The sequence below is a fragment of the Thalia democratica genome, chromosome 9 (assembly GCF_965202585.1).
Source record: "Thalia democratica chromosome 9, ktThaDemo2.hap1.1, whole genome shotgun sequence".
Classification (NCBI taxonomy): domain Eukaryota; kingdom Metazoa; phylum Chordata; class Thaliacea; order Salpida; family Salpidae; genus Thalia; species Thalia democratica.
The window spans coordinates 9843070-9862598 of NC_139173.1; the positions used below are offsets into that span (position 1 = coordinate 9843070).

Genomic DNA, 19529 nt, shown 5'->3' on the forward strand with positions numbered 1-19529 from the left:
GAGTTAAAAAATATAGCTATAAAATAATGTACACAAAAGATTTTGGTCGTTTTACGCACGAAAAAAAAATATATAGTCTAAGCTCAAGTAATTCACTTTAGAATATTTATAAGTAGATTAATATTCAGTTGTATTTTCAGTGTAAAACAACTGAAATATGTATGAAAAACTTTTTGTGAGAAACACGTAATTAACATCATGACTTCTGCAATGCAGTGGTTTGGTTTATCATGACAAAATTTCAAGATTTGTTTTGAGAAAAAAAATCTATTGTGTATAAGTTTTTAAAGCTGCACATGAATTAATTAAAATCATAACTTTTTTTATAGTTTATATTTAATTATTTTTACTATATTTACTTTTACTTTTCATTTTAAAGTTATAGAACTTAGTATAACTATTATTCCTTTTAGTATTATTTGCAAAATTTAGAAAGTTTGTTAAACTCACTATAAGCTCAGCAAATATTTCCGTGAAAAAAAGATCAAAGAAAAACTAATTTAAGTACAGAACCGGTTTTTTAAACACATCAATCATATTTTTTGACAACTGTTACAAACTACTACAGAGTTGTTTAACTATTACAAATACAGTTTAAAAGCTACTCGATTGTTGAATTTCCCGGCCCCCACCTGTCGCCGACGACAAAACTGGAGGCATTATGACGTCACAGCGGCAGCTGGACGATGCGGCTCTTTCCGATGCTTGGCCGCTGAATTTGGTTTTGAATAATTCATATTCACAATTGGTATAACTTACTAGTATTTTTGTTTAGCAAGTATCGAAAGAATTAAACTGAAGTTTTGATTAAGATATTTTATTGCATTTAGTTAAAAATGTTTCAAGTTTACCATACAGACAACTTTGAAGTAAGTTAAAGAATGTGTGTTTTAGAACTTTTAAGTCTAACACATACAGTATAAGTTTTTTTAATTTGAGGTTAAGAAAAAACTAGTAACAGATATACGTTATTAAAATTAAAATATTTTGTGGGATTTGCGCTGAAAATAGTTTGGTTAATACAAAACAGTTGAAATTTGAACTTTTGTTTAAATGAGAACCAATATAATTATTAGTTGTTAAAAAACATCTTAGCATAGTATTGTGTTAGTTTTGTATTTGAAAGATAAAAAAAAAATGTTTGAAAATACATAACAAGTGTTTAAATTTATTTTAAGCAATAATAGTCTTTAAGCCATATTAATATTAGACTGCATGAGTTTATCCTTCAAAAAATTAAGTTGAAGTAGTTTTAATACATTTTTATAAAAAGTGATTGTATCAGGTATATAACTTATTAATTTATAAAGGTTTAGTAGATTTCGCAACCTGTTTTTGAAAGCAAATACTTTTTATTGTTGTTTGTTATCTGTTCAGAATAAATAATATTAAATTCCATTTTTAAATCTAATATATAGTTAAGTCTAAAACTTTAAATTAGATCTCATATAATATTAAGTTTTAAAGTGTTTCAACAGTTAATTAAACTAGAAGAAAAAATCAAATTGAATTGTAATATTGTCTGGTAATAAATACAAATTATTAAATTATGTAATTGAAAACAATTGTTAAAAAATGTATTGTTAAATTTAAAACAATAAACCAAAAATTTTCTAAGTTTAATTGAAGTAAGCTCTCTAAAAAAGGTTTCAAGTTTTAAAAGAAACTTAGTAGCTCCCTATGATTAGTTTATAGTAATGATAGTAATATAAAAAGGTTAATTTTTAGTTTTAATTGGTTTTTTAGACAATAAGAGTTTAATATTTTTTTTAGTTTACATATTTCTGCAATAACTGAAATATTTGCTTTAAAGATGGTTTTTATACTAGATTTTGTATAAGTAAAACAAAAAAAATCATTAAAAATCAAAAATGCATCGTGTTGTTTATCTTAACACAAACAAAAAATAAACCAAAGTTGTGTAAAAGCTTGTTTTTACATGGAACAGCGTCTTTATAGAAGACAGGTAAAATCATTATTTACAAATAAAAAAGTTTAACCATACACACACAAGCATTACAAGACTGACGCAAATATTGAATAATTAATCCGGTGATTTAAGCAACAGCATTTCTTCTTTTCACAGGTATTAACAATAAAAGAACAAAACAAAGCAAACAAGCAAACAGTCTGTTATGACTTCGAAATCATCGCAGAGTCGGTATGGCATCAATTCACGTTATAGCGAATCTACTTCCTCGAGAACTTCAAGGAGCGTGAGTTTTTGTTAATTTTGTTCATTTTGTGGGTGGCAATGAGAATCTTTAAGGTATAATTGCCAGTATCAGGTTGCACTATAATTTTGAGAAGAATAGTAATCTGCTCGCTTATTATATGCTTCTAAATTGTTATTTTGAATCTTGTGTGACGGTAGTTATATGTAGCGTGTGAACATTAAATAAAAAACCTTATATTATTGAAGTCGTGATTAACTCAGGCTATAAAAACTTCTGTAGCAATTTAAAATGCATTTGAAATTCTATTTTAGTAAAATTTTTGATTAAAAATTCATTTAAGTAGACAAAAGTTGTAGCATCTTACTAGCAAGTTCTAATTTGTTGAATTTTATTGCTGACAACAAGTTTATTCATAATATAAATTTCTTTGTAATTTATAAAAACCGAAACAATGTGTTTTAAAAATATTTAAACAGTTTAATTAGGTAATTTCACAAAAAATAAATTAATCAAATTTAATTAGTTCAAAGCAAATAACTAATCTTACACTTATAAGAAGTTGTTATAAAGCTAAAGTAGGTAGAACACTAATAACTTTTTTTAAATGTTGTAAAAATTTAACGTTTGTCTGCTTAGATAGACTTAACCATGCTTTATTAAAAGGAGTTTTACTGAATTGTTTTTTTATCAGAATGCGGACATGGTACACTCCAGTTACGCTCGTTTATTTGAAAAGATTCAGCGAGTTGAAGATGAAAACAAAAATCTGGTCAAGCTCATTGAAAACCTGAAGGGTAAAAACGAAAAAGTAAGTAATAATAATGTATTTAAAACAGTTTCAATTATTTTTTTTTTAATTATGAAAAACTACTTTTAAACAACAACAAACAAAATTAAAACTTTCAAAGATTTTAAAGCTGTCCCAAGCGGTTTAAACGTCATCAAAACAACTTAAATGATTTTATAAGTTGCAGTTAAAAGGGTTGTAACACTAAGATTATGAAGTTATTTATTCAAATAGAAACATAATTTTAATATTAACTTGGCAATAGGGCGATTAAACTAATTTCAATGTTTTATTTTTGAATAGTTGAAATGCTTTAAAAAGAATTCTATAAACATGTATACGCATATACTTAAAAATATCTTTTTTGACTTACTGAAACACTTTTTTATTGTAAATAAAGAAGTATTACGATTATAAATTCCAATGTAATCTAGGTAGAAACAGAAAAGTTGCTTGTTGAAAAAGAAAGGGATGAACTAGTTGATGAGTGTGACATGTTGAGAAACCAAGTGGAAGAACTTACCAACAAAAACAAACTAAACACAAAAAGTAAGAAATTTGCATACATCATATTATACTTATTAATTATTGTACCTATTTAAATAAGTTGTAAAATAACATAATGTGAGTGTTAATATCAAAAATTTATTTTATTCAATTTAGTTGCTAAAGTTAGTCAGGTAAAAAAAATATCAATTAATATTTTTTTAGAAATATGGATCAAAAAACTTTATTATTGTTATTAATATAACTATACGTACTAATAAAAATAAAACTAACAGTTGAATATAACCTAAAAACTGTCTCATTAAACATTTATACAATATATATTACATTTATACAATATATATATATATTAAATCATTTCTTTACTAAAAAAGGAAGAATGGAATCTTCGAGTGAGCTGATACAAGAAAACGAGGAAGTTAAAAGAAGCGAAACTTCGGCAAACTGGAAACAACTGGCTGAACAAACAGGTTACTATATTTGAAAAATTCCGAATGTCGAAACAGAACAAAAAGCTTAAAATATGTATATGTATATACAAGCGTCACACAGGAGTTTTTCTGTTTTGTTTAAACAAAGCAAGCTGCTGTATAAGAATCAAAAGACGTGCCGACAAAGTTAAATACATTTTTGCTAGCAAACAGCATCGCTTTTGATCCAACTCGCAAGAAAAACACGCATGAAGTAGATCCCTAAAAATGTCACTTCTACTTTTTCAGTTGCAGCTACTAAATAATCGCACGTAACGAATATCCAACTTTACGTTGCACTTGAGGTAATTTTAAAATTTAGACTTTGAATTTCTCCTGTTGAATTCCTCACTCGTTATGTTATTTTCTTCGCCCTAGTTTCTATCTTAAGGCGCAAAAAATTAAAAGACGTTTGTAATAACAGAGCAAGGTAACTGTAGAAGTAAATATTTTATACTATTTTGACATTTGAAAGTGTTAAATTACTTCGGTAGTCAAAATTTGATACTTTTCATAAATGACTTATAAATTGTAACTAGTAAAGTATTATATAAACGCTGTAGCTACTTAAAAATTATTTATAAGATGTAACGTTATAAGGCGTTAAATCCTGGAGATCCTGATAAGCTAAGCTTATCGGAATGTATATCACAGATGTTCTTGTGCTAAAACTTTATTTCAACTAACGGCGTTTCACTGCTCTCAAATAAATTTAAGAACAGATCTACGGAGTCTATAAAATGTTAACACATATTAGAAAAAAAGCAGAAAAAAGCATGTATAATTATGTATAGTGTTTATCTAGGTAGTAACTATAAATGGACTTTATGGTTTAAAAACAAAGTTTGGGATAAAAGCATAAAATTATAAAATTGTCTACAAAAAAAAACAAATTTAATAAAAGTAGGCACTAACCTCAAAAAGCTCTAAGAATAGACAGGTTTTAAAAATGAAAATTAAATTGAGTTGTGCAGAAATGTTACGTCATAATAATTTTAACAAATTGTTCAATAATTTATACAGCTTAAAAACATGAAGTATTAAACTTGCAAGTATATGTAAGTTTTGTGAAATAAATTAGTACATAAATAGACAGAGTTATTTAAAGTAGAATCGTCGGTTATGGGGACAGATATTCGATAAATCTTGCCGCTTATTCAGAAGTAGGTCTTTATCTTCTGCTGCAATTACTGCTCTTTCTGTATTGCAAGTTGGGCAAATTCTACTTACTCCGTTGGATGCATGTTTTATCTTTGAAACAATACTCCACTCCATGTTTGGCCTTTTACCGTACCTGTGAAAAAAGCTCCAGACATAATCCGATAAACGCGTGCTTTGTTTTTTATTTATATTTTTAAAAGTATGTTTATGATTAGCATATCTATCCTTGAAACTGCCTGCTGTACTTCCGATATAAATTATTAAAATTAGGGCCCAGATAAAATTTATATCGGAAGTACAGCAGGTAGTTTCAAGGATAGATATGCTAATCATAAACATACTTTTAAAAATATAAATAAAAAACAAAGCACGCGTTTATCGGATTATGTCTGGAGCTTTTTTCACAGGTACGGTAAAAGGCCAAACATGGAGTGGAGTATTGTTTCAAAGATAAAACATGCATCCAACGGAGTAAGTAGAATTTGCCCAACTTGCAATACAGAAAGAGCAGTAATTGCAGCAGAAGATAAAGACCTACTTCTGAATAAGCGGCAAGATTTATCGAATATCTGTCCCCATAACCGACGATTCTACTTTAAATAACTCTGTCTATTTATGTACTAATTTATTTCACAAAACTTACATATACTTGCAAGTTTAATACTTCATGTTTTTAAGCTGTATAAATTATTGAACAATTTGTTAAAATTATTATGACGTAACATTTCTGCACAACTCAATTTAATTTTCATTTTTAAAACCTGTCTATTCTTAGAGCTTTTTGAGGTTAGTGCCTACTTTTATTAAATTTGTTTTTTTTGTAGACGATTTTATAATTTTATGCTTTTATCCCAAACTTTGTTTTTAAACCATAAAGTCCATTTATAGTTACTACCTAGATAAACACTATACATAATTATACATGCTTTTTTCTGCTTTTTTTCTAATATGTGTTAACATTTTATAGACTCCGTAGATCTGTTCTTAAATTTATTTGAGAGCAGTGAAACGCCGTTAGTTGAAATAAAGTTTTAGCACAAGAACATCTGTGATAAAAATTATTTAGATTTTTTTTTTTATATCTTTTACCTTTAAAACATTAAACAAAATGTTTTAATATAATATACATGATTTCGCTTAAAAAAAAAGTTAACCATTTATATGACCCAACTACAAAAAAAAGTAAATTAAAAAAAAAACAAAACATATTAATTTGTTTAAAATTTATTGCAGGTATGCCAGACCAACTTATCGAGCAGCTTTTCACGAAACTGGCTCCATTCCTCTCACTCCTACTTTCCACTAAACCGGCAGAAAAAATTCAAAAAACCGAAGTTAAACCCTCGGAAGACAAAACCGCAGAAGAAGATCTGAAGCATTCCGACTGTAGCGGGAAAATTAACTGCGAACCGCAGAGAACCGACGAGATAAAACCGAAGATGGCAGTGAAGGTGGCTGAAGATGTGGAGACAAACAGCAAGAAGCAGGTGGAGAGCGAATCGGAAAGTGAAGACGTTTTTCACGAAACAGAAGAACGTCCAATCAAAAGCCAGCAAAATTCGAGTTTTAAAAATCGAGGCTGGTCTTCGACGGAAATCGACAATGTGACAAGTAATTATAAATGATTTAATACTATTAATAAACTATTAGATAAACAGTAAATATTATCAACACTACTATAAAATAATAAATAATAAAATTTAATAAATATTATATAATAGCTATACTAAGTAATTATCAAATAGTGTGTAATCAAACAGTTTCTAAATTCTAAAAACGTAGATATAGATTAGGTTTTTGAAAAAAAAAAAAAAAAAACTAAGTTTAATATTCTGAAAAGTACCGATAAAAGTTACTTAAAGTATTTTTTTTAGTTGTGAATTTACTATGTATCTAGTTTTAAAAGTATCCGCTAAGTTCAGATAACTTACAATTATGTTAAACTCATGTTCCTACGATTTCGTGTCGCTGTTATTTTTAAGTAAACGATTAGTTAAGATTATGTGATTTTAGTCAAAATTTTTACCAGATAACGTCATTAAAGCCTAATGATTATTTGCAAACACTTAAAAAAGCGTGTGACAGTTTTTATAAATAAACTAACTGTCATTTAGTCAGTATTAAAGTTGTTTATCTTTGTTTACCAGATCCTAATTCCTTAATCACGATTCGTGTTTGGTGGTATCATTTTCCTGCCTGAAACTATTTTTTTTGTTTAAATTTGTAAATTACTTATTAATTTTTTTTTGTTTTTTACAAATCTTTTTGAATATTAGTAGGGAATAATCTTCCGTTAATGCCGAAAACTAAAGTCCAATAAGTCATTTTAAGTATTATAATGGAAGATGATACTTAAAAGTTTAATGTGCTTATATATGTTTATATAAAGGGTACACAAACGGAGGTAAGATACCTGTCAAGGCGGAAACACAAAAGAGATGTGTGAACGTTGTAGTGGAAGGAGATGATGTTTCAAACAGAAATTCTTTCTACGCGAATAACTATTTTGTTGGAGAAGGTTACCAACAAAACGAGCAAAACAAAGATGATGAATTGTGAGTGAAGTTTTCTTCTGTTTTTAAGTTTATTTACTCAAATAGTAGATTATAACCGCTTTTAAACAGCTAAAGTTTATAATCCTACAAAAACTCAAGTAAAAATACAAAAACTTGTCAATATTATTTTATTAAAAAAATGTAGTTTATTTAAAATAAAATAAAAAATACTTTAAAAACAGATACTATACTGAGGAGAATTGTGATGAGACATGTAACGATCAAGAAGAAGCGATAAGATTGCTAGGTTAGTTTCTATCAATAATAGATAAGCTAAAATTACTAAGCACCGTTTATAATGGTGAATAAAAATAAACGAGGTTTTATAGGAAGAGGATTAAAAGTTATACTTACGTAAACAGAAATCAATTTTTAGAATGCAAAGTTAAACAACTTTAATAAAAACAATACAATGTTGTCATGTACACATCATATGTTAAACTAATTTAATGGTTCAAACCATTAGTTGAACAAAACTTATAATATTAAATTATGAAAAGAAAATGACACTCAGATAACAAGTGTTCCTTTGATGTTAAAATACAAAGCAGCTAATAGCACCTTACATAATCTGTAAATGTGACACAAATAAATTTATTACACACAAAGTACTTTTCAAAGACTTGAATCATTGAAGCTGACTTTGCGAGATTTATATTTTCAAATTCATCAAAATTTTACATTGATTTACGATACACAAAGCAAACAGATCAGATATGATTTATGTGATTAAATTAAACTTTTATTGTATTCAAAAAAATGATCGAAAAAGTTATGAATTGTTCAAACAAACCCATACAGGTATAGCTTAACCCTAAAGTAACTAAAAATGCTCATTTATTTACTATTAGTATATGTTTTTGAAATCATAAATTAAAGAATTCATGTAAATAAAATATTTAAAATAATAAATGTTTAAAATTTCAGACCAAAGTTATTCTGATTCAAGTGACATGGATGCATTCAAAAATTACGCGACACTGGAAGAAATTAATTTGTGTCAAAACAACATGATGGAAAGAGAAAATCAAAAAACAGAGTCTTTGCCAGTTGGGATGTTTTTGCAACAAGATAGCATGGTAAGATATTTTCTATGAACACAAATTTAAAATAAATAAAACCTTCCACATTTTAGTTAAAAATAATAAACTGGTAATATTTATTTATATATATATATTTTTCAAATTAGAGTTTAAACCGGTTTGTAGTTTAAAATTATGAAGTAACAAGTATTTCTAAGTTATAAACTTACTTACATAGTTCGAAGAATCAAAAAATATTTACCTATGTATTGAAAAGGTGTTTTGAGTAAAAAAACTGAATTAAGTTTACTTTCCTTCAAAAAACCCGTAAACTAACTGTGAAATGTTCACAGATGCGAGAATTCGATAGTTTTGCAGTCGAGGACGACAACTGCAGTGAAGACAATTTCGTCTGTCCCCAGCAAAGTTTGTTTTTATTATTAAAATATAATTATATCACTTTTTAAAATTTGGTTTTGAAACACTTAATCAAACACTTGCTTTGTACGCCATAAAATTGCATGTTTTGTTACAAACCAACAAACAATTTATTGGTTTAAAATTTCACTGATAATACTAAAAATAAGAAAAGTACAAGCTGCACAGCTATATATAGAGTTCTTTTCACGTTTTTCAATACTTTTCATTCATGAACTTTAAAAATGGTATTTGAGTGGTTTCATAAACTTTATAAAAATGTTTGGGTGCTTTAAATTTGACATAAACAACTTGGAAAATGATATTGATGGGATTAAATTAATTCAAAAACATTTAAAATGTGCTGTTAAATGGGTACAAAAATTTCCTAGGTTATCAGAATAACAAATAAAAAATATATCAAAAAGTTTTGATTTATTAGTTCTATGAAGTCAAAAGGAAACTGTTTTGGTACCAAACTTGCATACTTAAGTGTTTTTTAATCACATACGCATGAGACTGTTTGCGGTTTTTTTTTAGTACTCTGATATATTTAACCCTATATAGCTAGTAACTTATCAATTATGCATAAAGTATAAAAACGTGCAGACTAGTTATGCATAAAGTTTAAAAACGTGCAGACTAATAATACTAATTTGCAGAGTTTATGATGCACAAAGCATCGCAAGAAACTTCCAAAATTACGTGCTACAACCCTGAAACAGGGGCCAAACAGCAGTTCAGCAAATTTGACAACTACAACGACAATTTGCAAAACAGGAGAACACTCACTGAAAACTGTAAGCTCCTGCAACATTTTGAGAGCACATTATTTTACAATGTCGCACCGTTAAATTCATTATCGGCATCAAAGCAAACTTGTTTACAACTTATCGCTCGTTTGTTTTACAAATGCTGTCTCGTTAAGACAATCATTATTAAATTTTACAAACATTAAATTCACACCCTTAATCTTTTATGGCTTCAAATCAGCACGCCTTGCGTTTCAAGTGCCGTGTAACGAGCGCCAAACCAAACTAACTGTTTTTTAAAAGCTCTGAAACCCGACACTTTGGCAATTAATTTTATTTACCGCTCATTACTAACAGGCGAAAGGGCGCCACTGAAACCACAAAGTGACTTCTACAATAGGGAAATCCCCTTCGACTACCACCGGTCGGGCTCGTTCGACTTCAACATAATTCCAATCAACAAGGCGGTGTGCCCCAACCTGAATGGTGGTTCCCCTTCAAGAAAACCGAAACCTCTGGCGCCGCTGCGCGGAAGCACCAGCTCCAAGTCCATCGTGGGTATGATGAAGTCCAAGTTCAGCAGGTTGTTAAAGATATAAGTATATAGTTTTAGTTATTACACCTTTTAAATAATGAATATTGCAGTTAGTTTTAACATTTAAATCAAATTGTAAACTAAATATATACTTAAAGGAATTAATGTTGGAAAATTTTAAGCAAACACATGCTTTACTAAAAAAAATTAAACTAATTCGAAATTCTATTTTAGATCATCTAAAGAAAAAACTAAAGACGCATCTAAGGAGTTTACATCAAACAAGATTCCTGCTTCTAGTGGTTATGTTAAATCAAAGCCACCTATGGGTTCTAAAGTTAAGCTGACAAGCTGTAAGCCTTTACAGCAGGAAAAAATGTACCAGGAGGACAAAAGTTTGGTTGAAAATCGCGTAGCAGAAGGTAAGTTGTTTGATCTCAAATTTAAATCAAAGCTTTAATACACACTTTCATTTTTTCAAATGTGTATATTAATAAAAATTTAAATATTACAAGTTATGCTTTTAAATTACAATTGTTCTAGTTTGTTTTAAAAACAGTGGTTTTAGTAACCTCCTTAAAAATGTCAGCTGAATAATTGTAATAGTGTTTTAAAACTAATTAAGATTATTCCAAAGGCACACCAGACGTGGAGGCGCTGAGTGATGAAGGATTCGGTGAGAGCAGCACGATAGAGCGGATGGAGAAGGAGGGAACACTCACACAGAGCTCAGTTTCGCTAAAGAAGAAGCAAGATGAAAATAAATACGTGGACGGATTATCTAGTTCTGCCCGGATAAATGAAGAAATTCCTGATAACAGTGTGTAGAAAATTAATGTATTTCATTGAGAGTTATTTTGACTGAACAATTGTGATTAACTGTTTTACAAATGAAGGAGATAGCTGTAAGCTCATTCTGTTTATCTTAACTAAGTTCAATTACAAAAAAAACTACAACATGAAATTTTTAACAGGTAAACCGACAACAAAAGTCAGCAAAGTGAAGGTTATAAAAAAGCAGTCCCTTTGTTCCAAACTGTCGTCTCCTGCCAAACTGCAGCAAAAACAACAAGGAAACAAAAACATAGCTGTTTTGAATCACAGAAAGGTACCTTTGGTGGAAAGGCAACACTCGATTGACGCTTCGCGGCTGATTTCAATGCAGAAGGAAAAACAAACGACTGTTTTGTCGAAAACAAAAGGAATCCAGCCTCACTCGCCCAGGGGACTGATAAAGTAATAATTTGTTATGCTGTCAACAAAAAAAATAAAAACAAATACTAAAAATATACTAATTATAAAAAATTATCTATCATTTACATATTACTCATGCAAATATTCTTTAAATATTCTTTACCAAGCTTAGCAAACTAACTCTAAAAATATATTTAGAAGAATTGAATCGCCGTCTAAGTCGATCAAACCGAAGCAACAGCTTATCAGGCAATACAGCACTCCGGTCAACGTGGCTGCTGATGACAAGAACAATAGAAACAGCAAAAAACCTCTTTTCACCTACAAGAAGCTCCCGTCCTCCTCTGCAATTCCCCTAAACAGCAACCAGCCGCTCAGGTCACCGAACTCACGACTTTCCTCGTCGCCTAGAACGCCAAACCAAGATTACAATGAATTCCACGGCAGCCAGTATCGAAGGTTTTTAATATAAAAACCATAAAAAACTGAATGAATAATATTGTATGACTGTTATTTCTTATTTTTTCATTCAAAAGTCAAAATTCTTTATATACTACAAAATAAATTACAATTTGTAGTTTAAATGAATCTTGGTTGTGTTGAGAGGTGTTTTGTTTTAAGAAGTGTTTATAAAGAAACTTAAAATTAATATTACAGAATACAAAACGAAAAATTTAAATAAACATACTTCGCAGGTCATCTGTGTCGCCAGGAGAACAAACCAAAAAAGTTCCTTCTACATACAATGACAACAGCAAAACAAAAAAGCAACAATCCTATTTGTCTCCACCGACAAGAATATCCCGATTAAAAAAGTCTACCTGATTTTAATTTGTTTTCTTTTTTTTTTTGTGTAATAAACAATATAAGTACTACTGAAGCTGGTTTTCTAAATATAGTTCAATAATTTTATATTTTAATTTTCTCCATTATGTAGTTTTGCAACTAAAATGTTTATACCCGTTGCACTTTTTTTCGAGAGCGAAATTAAAATAACCTCAAAGTACTACTGTGACTAGCTCGCATGATTACTAAAAACCAAACACCAATGTTAATATTAATTCGTTGCAATTTTCTTAACTTTATAAGAGTTTTGCTTAATTAGCATTTTAAAATTAAATTATTGATGGAAACTTCAGGCGGCATTACTAATAATAAAAGCGTATCCATGTTTTTCTGAAGAAATAAAATTGAAAACAGATTAAGTAGAACTTAGACAAGAGAGGTTCAACATAACTGCAACTTTATTGCAAGATGGAGGTTATTTGATTTTAAATATTTCGCTTTCACTTATTTATAGAGTATTTTAACATTACGCTTTTTACAACGTATCTTTTAACAAACTTATTTAATGATCAATTTAAACTTATTAAATATATTATACAAAAAAACTAAAAACAAACATTTCACAGTCTATGACAAAAGAATTTGCTATGAATGGAACCATACTGCTCCAGCCAGAAACAGTGTTGGAAAAGTGCTTTGGGTTAGTTTGATAATGACTATACAAAACTTAGAAGGTTATTTACAATGAAAACTATTTGTTAGTTTTTAATGCTAGTGGTTTTCATAAGTCAGTTTATAAAGTATAATATTCTAACAGGTCAGTTGCAGCTTTTGTGAAAGGAAATGTTACTTGTCTGGGCTACAGACCGTATTATTTCGAGGCTATTAAAAAGAGCTCTTGTTGTTGTCGTTATAGTAATCATGGTAATATCAACTTATTAATTTTTGAGTTTAATTTATTTTTAACAGTTTTAATTATGACATTTTTTTATATCATTTTAATTGTGTAAATTAAGAAAACATTTTTAATAGAATAAAAACTTAACGTATGTAAAACGTTAATTTATTAAATAAAATAACTTCTTTTATTTTAGAGTTGTTAATAATTTTCTTAAATTTCGTTTTTTGTTTAAATTATTTGGTTCAAGTATTTTTTCTATCAAATAGATTATTTACTAATATAAACACTTGACATATACATCAATTAAGTTTTTTTATCAGATTAAGTTCTTCTTTTTACAAATAGCATTAATAGTGAGACTTTCGTTCCTTTTTTAGTTTTAGTTGTGTGTCACAAATATTTTTCGTTTGTAAACAGCGTGCAGTTTAATATATGAAAATAAAATAAAAACTTAAAGCGTTGCTCATGCTTGTAATAAAATTAATTTAGTTTGTAACTGCAAAATCGTCGCCTATTTGATTTTAAACCTTTTACCATTACCAAAAACTTTGGACCTTACGGAAGACGCCCATATTGTTTTTAAACTATTTTTGACTCTCGATAGGAGAATTGCCTACAAAAGATTTTTTAGGCGAAAAATTACTTTTTTTGTCACGATTTTTTAAAAAAGTGTCAAAATGAAAAAACCAAAGACTGAATTCCGAAACTTCGGACTTTGGAAAAGTTTTTTTTTTAATTAAAAACCTACATCGTTTATAAAGACCATTTTTGACTCTTTATAGGAGAATTAGCTGATACAAGATTACGTCGAATACTACACTAATAAAAAATAAAATAGATCTATATAATTAGTTTGAATTTATATTCATAAAGATATGTATTCAATGTCAAAATAAAACTAGTTTTTTTTTAAATAAATTTTACTTTAACACTTGATAAACTTTTAAGGTAACTAAAAATTAAGAACATGCTTAAACAGTACTTATTATAAAGCTGATTTCGTTCTAAATTATATGTTAACAAAATTGATTTTGTTATTATGTTGTATTAAGTATAAAAAGTTTATCGATTAATAGATTAAAGTAATCTTGACCTTAGAATCTAAACGAAAAAAAAAGTAAGTATAAAAGCCAAGAAACTAAATCCAATTACCACAATTTTTGCTAAATTAAGTCTAAATCTGACTTAAATATTTTAGTTTGTAAAAACTAAAATAATACTCTTAAATAAATGTGATAAACCTTTGTTATTGACCAGTTATAACTTAAAATGTATTCATTTTATTAATAAGCATTTTAGAAATATACAAACCAGCACTTAAGTTCTTTTATTTATTGGTTAGAAATTTTTATTACAAACATATAATAACTTATAAAAGTCAATAATTCAACTCTAAGTTTTATAAAACTATAGTAATAAAAACATTAAATTCTAATTAACTCTCTTTTGAAATTTTTATTGTTTTTTAATTTTGGTTTGTATCTAAAGTCTAATAATACAAAATTTTATTTTTGTTTTATCTGTTTATATAACTTTTATAAAATATATTCTTTTGTGGTTTTTAACTCAATAGTCAAATAAAAATTTTAGTATATATTTTTATGTAAACATTCGGCAAACGAAACTATTAATTTAATCATTATAAAACAAACACAAAAAAAAATAAGTAGTCGAACCTTTTTAACTTTACTGAGAAACTCATAAAACTCGTTTAAACTTGATGTGTGTTTAATTTGAGCATTGTTATAAAACTCATAAAAAAACAAATAAAAAAATATTTATTAAACTAAAAATTAAAAGCGGTAATACATAGTAGTTTCTAGGCTATTTAATTAAAATTTGAAAAAGTTTTGAAGAGAGTAGATACAAACAACTAAATTAAATAGTAGGAACATTTTCTTATGGAACTTAAATGACTGTACGAGTAAACTTTAACTAAAACCGTTAATAAAAGTGCCTTGTTTTGATAAGCTCATTGGGAAATTAAAATTAGTTGTCTAGTGTTTGGTTTTTCCTTTTGAAAAGTTGTTTAGCTTTAACGCGGTTATTATATCACAGGTTCAATTGAGGTTAGGAATTGCTGGTCTTAATTTTATTTATTGAAAAAAAATCTGTCGCAAAGCCACAATTTAAATTTCGTTGATTTCGTAACCTTATTTATATACTTCAAGATTGGGAAAAATTAAAAAACATTTTAAAGTTGTTTGTATTTTAATACTTTCACAAAAAAGTTTTAGTTGCATTTGTTCATTGTTTAAAATAGTAATTTTACAATGTATACTTTAAAAAGTATTAAACATTTTTCTCAAGCTTTTAAACTTTAAATCTCATCACAAAAGTTTCAGTAATTAAGTCTAATTTCATCAAGTTTTTAATAATACAGATTTTGCTTTAAACATACAAAAAGTACGCTGTTAATATAAAGTTTTCTTAAATTTTTGTTCTTGTAAATATATTTAAATAAGTTTTCAAATAGTGTTTACCTGTTAGTTTATTAAGGCATGAAACTTATTTGTTATAAACGATTACAACCTGTAGCAATATAATTCAAAATATATGATGTATTCTTTTTCATGCTCTCTAGTGCGTGTAAATCTTTTATTAAAAAAAACCTGTGTTTTCTTTCTAATATAGTAAAAAAAAACTTTAATACCAAAGCAGTTTAGACTCAACAGTTTTTTTATCATATAACTCTATATTTATTACAGAACTTTACGTCATGTTTTTGTTGTTTTTGAAAAATACCTTAATTAGCATAGAAATATGTTCTAAACTTTTGTATAAACCGTATACTCGACTTAATTCATTTCTAAGTTAAATAAAGTTTATAAACTCAGACTGTAAAGATATAAAGTATGCAACTTTCGCATTATTTTGCTTAAAATTTACTTAAGTGTTAAAACTTTAGAAAATTCTAAAATTTTAATTCTTGATTAATTGATACAAAAAGCCTTGTTATCTCAAAATGTTTCTACAACAAAAAACTTTTGTCTTAAACAATCGAACAGTTCTATTTAAAAGTTATATTTGTTTTAAACTACATGGAACAACTGTTTAAGAACAAAAAGAAATTAAAACGTTTGTTGAAAAGAAATTGAAACTTAAAAAAATATTTTGTTAAAATTTATTACTTAAATATAAGATTTGAAAAAAAAAGAAAAATATATGTATAAGTTACAATAAATATTAAAAAACGATGCTAAATGTCATGCTGCTTCAAGTAATTTACTCATATTTTAAATGTAAAAATATACATGCAACCATACAAAATAACTTTAATAAAACTAGCTTGTTGCAAACTATTTTGTGTATATAATACATATATAGCTTGCAGCAGTATATTACACAAGTTATTTTTATTTACTTTGTAAAGTAGACTATAAATTCAACATAAAAAAAAGACTATAAAAAATTAGTTCTTGAAAGTATTACTTATTTTGCTGCAAATAATTAAGTTAGTATTACATTTAAAGTCTGCATGTATTTCTGAGTATTTTTGTTTGAAAAGTTTTAACCACTAAAAACAATTACTGCGTCTTATATAACTAAAACCGACAAAACTAGTTTTACGTCACAAAAATTTTAAACATACTTTTAACAATGTTGCAATATTTTATTCAATATTATTTAAATGTTTTTCTTTATTGTTTTTTTTTTTCACGGCAGCTTCACTGCACGCGTGGGAACAAAAACAAGAGTCTTAAAAACGCCTTACAACGCATATTTTCATTCACTGTTTATTCAAAGTCCCGTTGCTTTGTTCACATCTTGTGTAAACTGGCAAACAAAAAGGCGACTGACAAAAGCAGAGGTGTCGCGGAAGCACTACACAAATCGCTTGAACTCTCTGGTGCTGGGATAAAAGGTGGAATTTTGTGGACTAACAATAACACACACTGCTTATTTGTCAACTGGTGTGCCTCACAGCTAGTCGTTGGGCAAACATTTGAACCCGAGAGTTTTTGTAATAAGTTTGTTTTTCTGCGCTAACTTATTAATGTTTAGAAAACGCACTAAGTTCTGAAGATGAGAGGAAAAAGGGGGTTGTGAACAAGAAGCGATGTTAGACGTTTGTTTTTGTAAACACATACAAACTATTAAAGGTACCATATTTCAAAAAAAAAGTTTAAAAAAACTTTAATTGATTGATTTAAAAAATTAGCCAATTCAATTCAATTATTTAGTTTTAAAATGTTAAATCAAATTACAAACAAGTATTTCTTATGTTCACTGAAATAATGAAAATAATTGAGGAAGAAAACTTCGTATAAGCAGCGGGAAGAAGAGAAGTCAATGCAATTAAGCGAATATAAGCAAATAAAAAGTGGCAGGGTCACATTTCCCACAGAGACAAAAATGACCATGTTATTAACGTCTCGGACTCTGGAGTGATTGACGTTTTTAAATTGGGTTTCGTTTCGCTTTAAATTAGAAGATAGATGTGAACAGTTGAGATTGTTGAAGTGTGCCGTGTGACAAACTTGTTTATGTTATACTGCAATATTTTACTTCTAATTATTTCTCTGAATATATTGTGGAAAACAAATGGTACGAACAGTATATAATTATTAAATAATTAAAAAAAAAATTATCAAATTTTTTTATGATAAAACTCCTTTACGAGCTAGTTAGTAGCCAACTAATCAAAATATTTCTTTCCATTCGATTTTAAAGTTAGAACAACCAAATCCGGTTACAATTTGTCAAATAAAACAAATCCTATTGTCTTCGTGAAAGCTAAACTAAACAAAATAAACTATCCAACAAAAAGCTCTACGTAATTTCGCAATTGCATCATAATAGAACATTTGGTAAAGTTTCTTACGCATGTTATTAATTTTGACATTAGGCTAAACGATATGAGTATTGGAATTATGAATACTTCCTTGCACCTGCCAATACTTCTTTTTGTTTTGTGAATGTCCTTTTGTTATCAAAATTGTAGTTAAAATAACATTAAGGGCACATGATAACATTTAAATATGTACAACTACCAATTCTTTTTAAAATTTTTTTCCAAAATTTCAAGTTTGTTAAAAATGATTAAATTATTTCAGTTAGCTCTAGAATAGTTTTTTACCTTTAAATTAGAAACGTATTTTCAAAGTTTGTGTTTTTACAGCTAAATAAAGAGTTATATATAAAGTGTACTTTATTTATATCAGGTAGAAATTAAAAAAAAATTGTTAAAACTTCAGAAAAAAAAAAACAGTTTAAAGCCAGCATAATACGTAGCAAGTGCACAGACAGCTTCTAAGTAGCCAACTTGAACGACTCAAGTCGTGACAAAATTGTGTATCAACAAAAGTTCCAATCAGTGAACTTTCCCTTCGTTAGCATGAATTCACAGCACGAATCTGAATATTGAATGAACTTGATACAAGTTGAATATACGCTCTGTATGTTTTAATACTTATTGCGTTTGCATAACGACTTTTGCAAAAGCATGATTTGCTGTTAGTTGACTTGCATGCTTTATTTCGTTTGCTTCTTAAAACAAATATTTATAAATATTCCTTGTTGCATGATTTATATTATGTTTGTTCTATGAAAGTTTAATGCATTATTTTTCGAAAACATCCCTAGAAAATTGTTGATAATTTATAAAAAAAAAGTTGTTGTTAACAAAATTAAATACTACGAATTATTAAAATATACGTTAGTGATTTATATGATTTTGTTATACTAATATCAAGAATGAACTTTTAGTATAGAAGGTGTGAAGTTGAACTTAAGTAATAAAAGTTATTCAATTATAAATTCTTCATAACTGTGATCTTTTACCAAAAAACTACTAATTAACTTTAGCTTAAGTATATTAAAGTTTATCACGCAAAGAGTTAATTTCATAAATTTTGAAATTTTTAAATCGATATTAAAGTTATTTGTTAAATCAGAAATAATTTCATTTTGACTTTATCTATAAGTCTGCAGAATTATTAGTTACTTATTTTTAATATGAATTTAGCAAATATAAATTAGAAAGAAGATAGTAATTTTATTATCTAAGTTAAGCTTGAAGTTGTACAACTTTTTGTGATTGTTAGTTTCTAATTATAGCAAGCATGACTCCTTCTTAGATATTTTAACTCTTATTTTTAATTTTATCGTTTTTTTTTTGGCTAAGCCTGACGTCACCGATAATCAAGACTAACTATCGCTTCTCAGGCGCCAATAAAAACAACTTTCTGTTTTCCTACAAACAAAAAAATCTTTTGTCTTTTTCAAACAGCCTTATAGGTAAATACTTGAAGCTTGCTAGAAT

At 27.6% G+C, this 19529-nt stretch overlaps 3 protein-coding genes across 3 annotated transcripts; all 3 read left to right on the forward strand.

Moving 5' to 3' along the window:
* The first annotated feature begins 661 nt into the window (after positions 1-661).
* LOC145844783 (uncharacterized) lies at positions 662-7909 on the forward strand. Its single transcript, XM_082952206.1, has 7 exons — positions 662-721; positions 2869-2985; positions 3399-3513; positions 3846-3941; positions 6336-6713; positions 7492-7657; positions 7840-7909. The coding sequence occupies exons 1-7, from the start codon at positions 662-664 to the stop codon at positions 7907-7909; spliced, it is 1002 nt and encodes a 333-aa protein (XP_082808332.1).
* A 1857-nt stretch (positions 7910-9766) lies between these two features.
* On the forward strand, positions 9767-10447 carry LOC145844784 (uncharacterized). Its single transcript, XM_082952207.1, has 2 exons — positions 9767-9896; positions 10206-10447. Exons 1-2 carry the CDS (start codon positions 9767-9769, stop codon positions 10445-10447), a joined length of 372 nt encoding a protein of 123 aa, XP_082808333.1.
* A 273-nt stretch (positions 10448-10720) lies between these two features.
* LOC145844539 (uncharacterized) lies at positions 10721-13287 on the forward strand. The gene is made up of 8 exons (XM_082951935.1): positions 10721-10805; positions 11021-11203; positions 11358-11619; positions 11776-12036; positions 12273-12392; positions 12778-12837; positions 12990-13063; positions 13181-13287. Exons 1-6 carry the CDS (start codon positions 10760-10762, stop codon positions 12791-12793), a joined length of 888 nt encoding a protein of 295 aa, XP_082808061.1. The 5' UTR covers positions 10721-10759; the 3' UTR covers positions 12794-12837; positions 12990-13063; positions 13181-13287.
* Positions 13288-19529: the final 6242 nt, after the last annotated feature.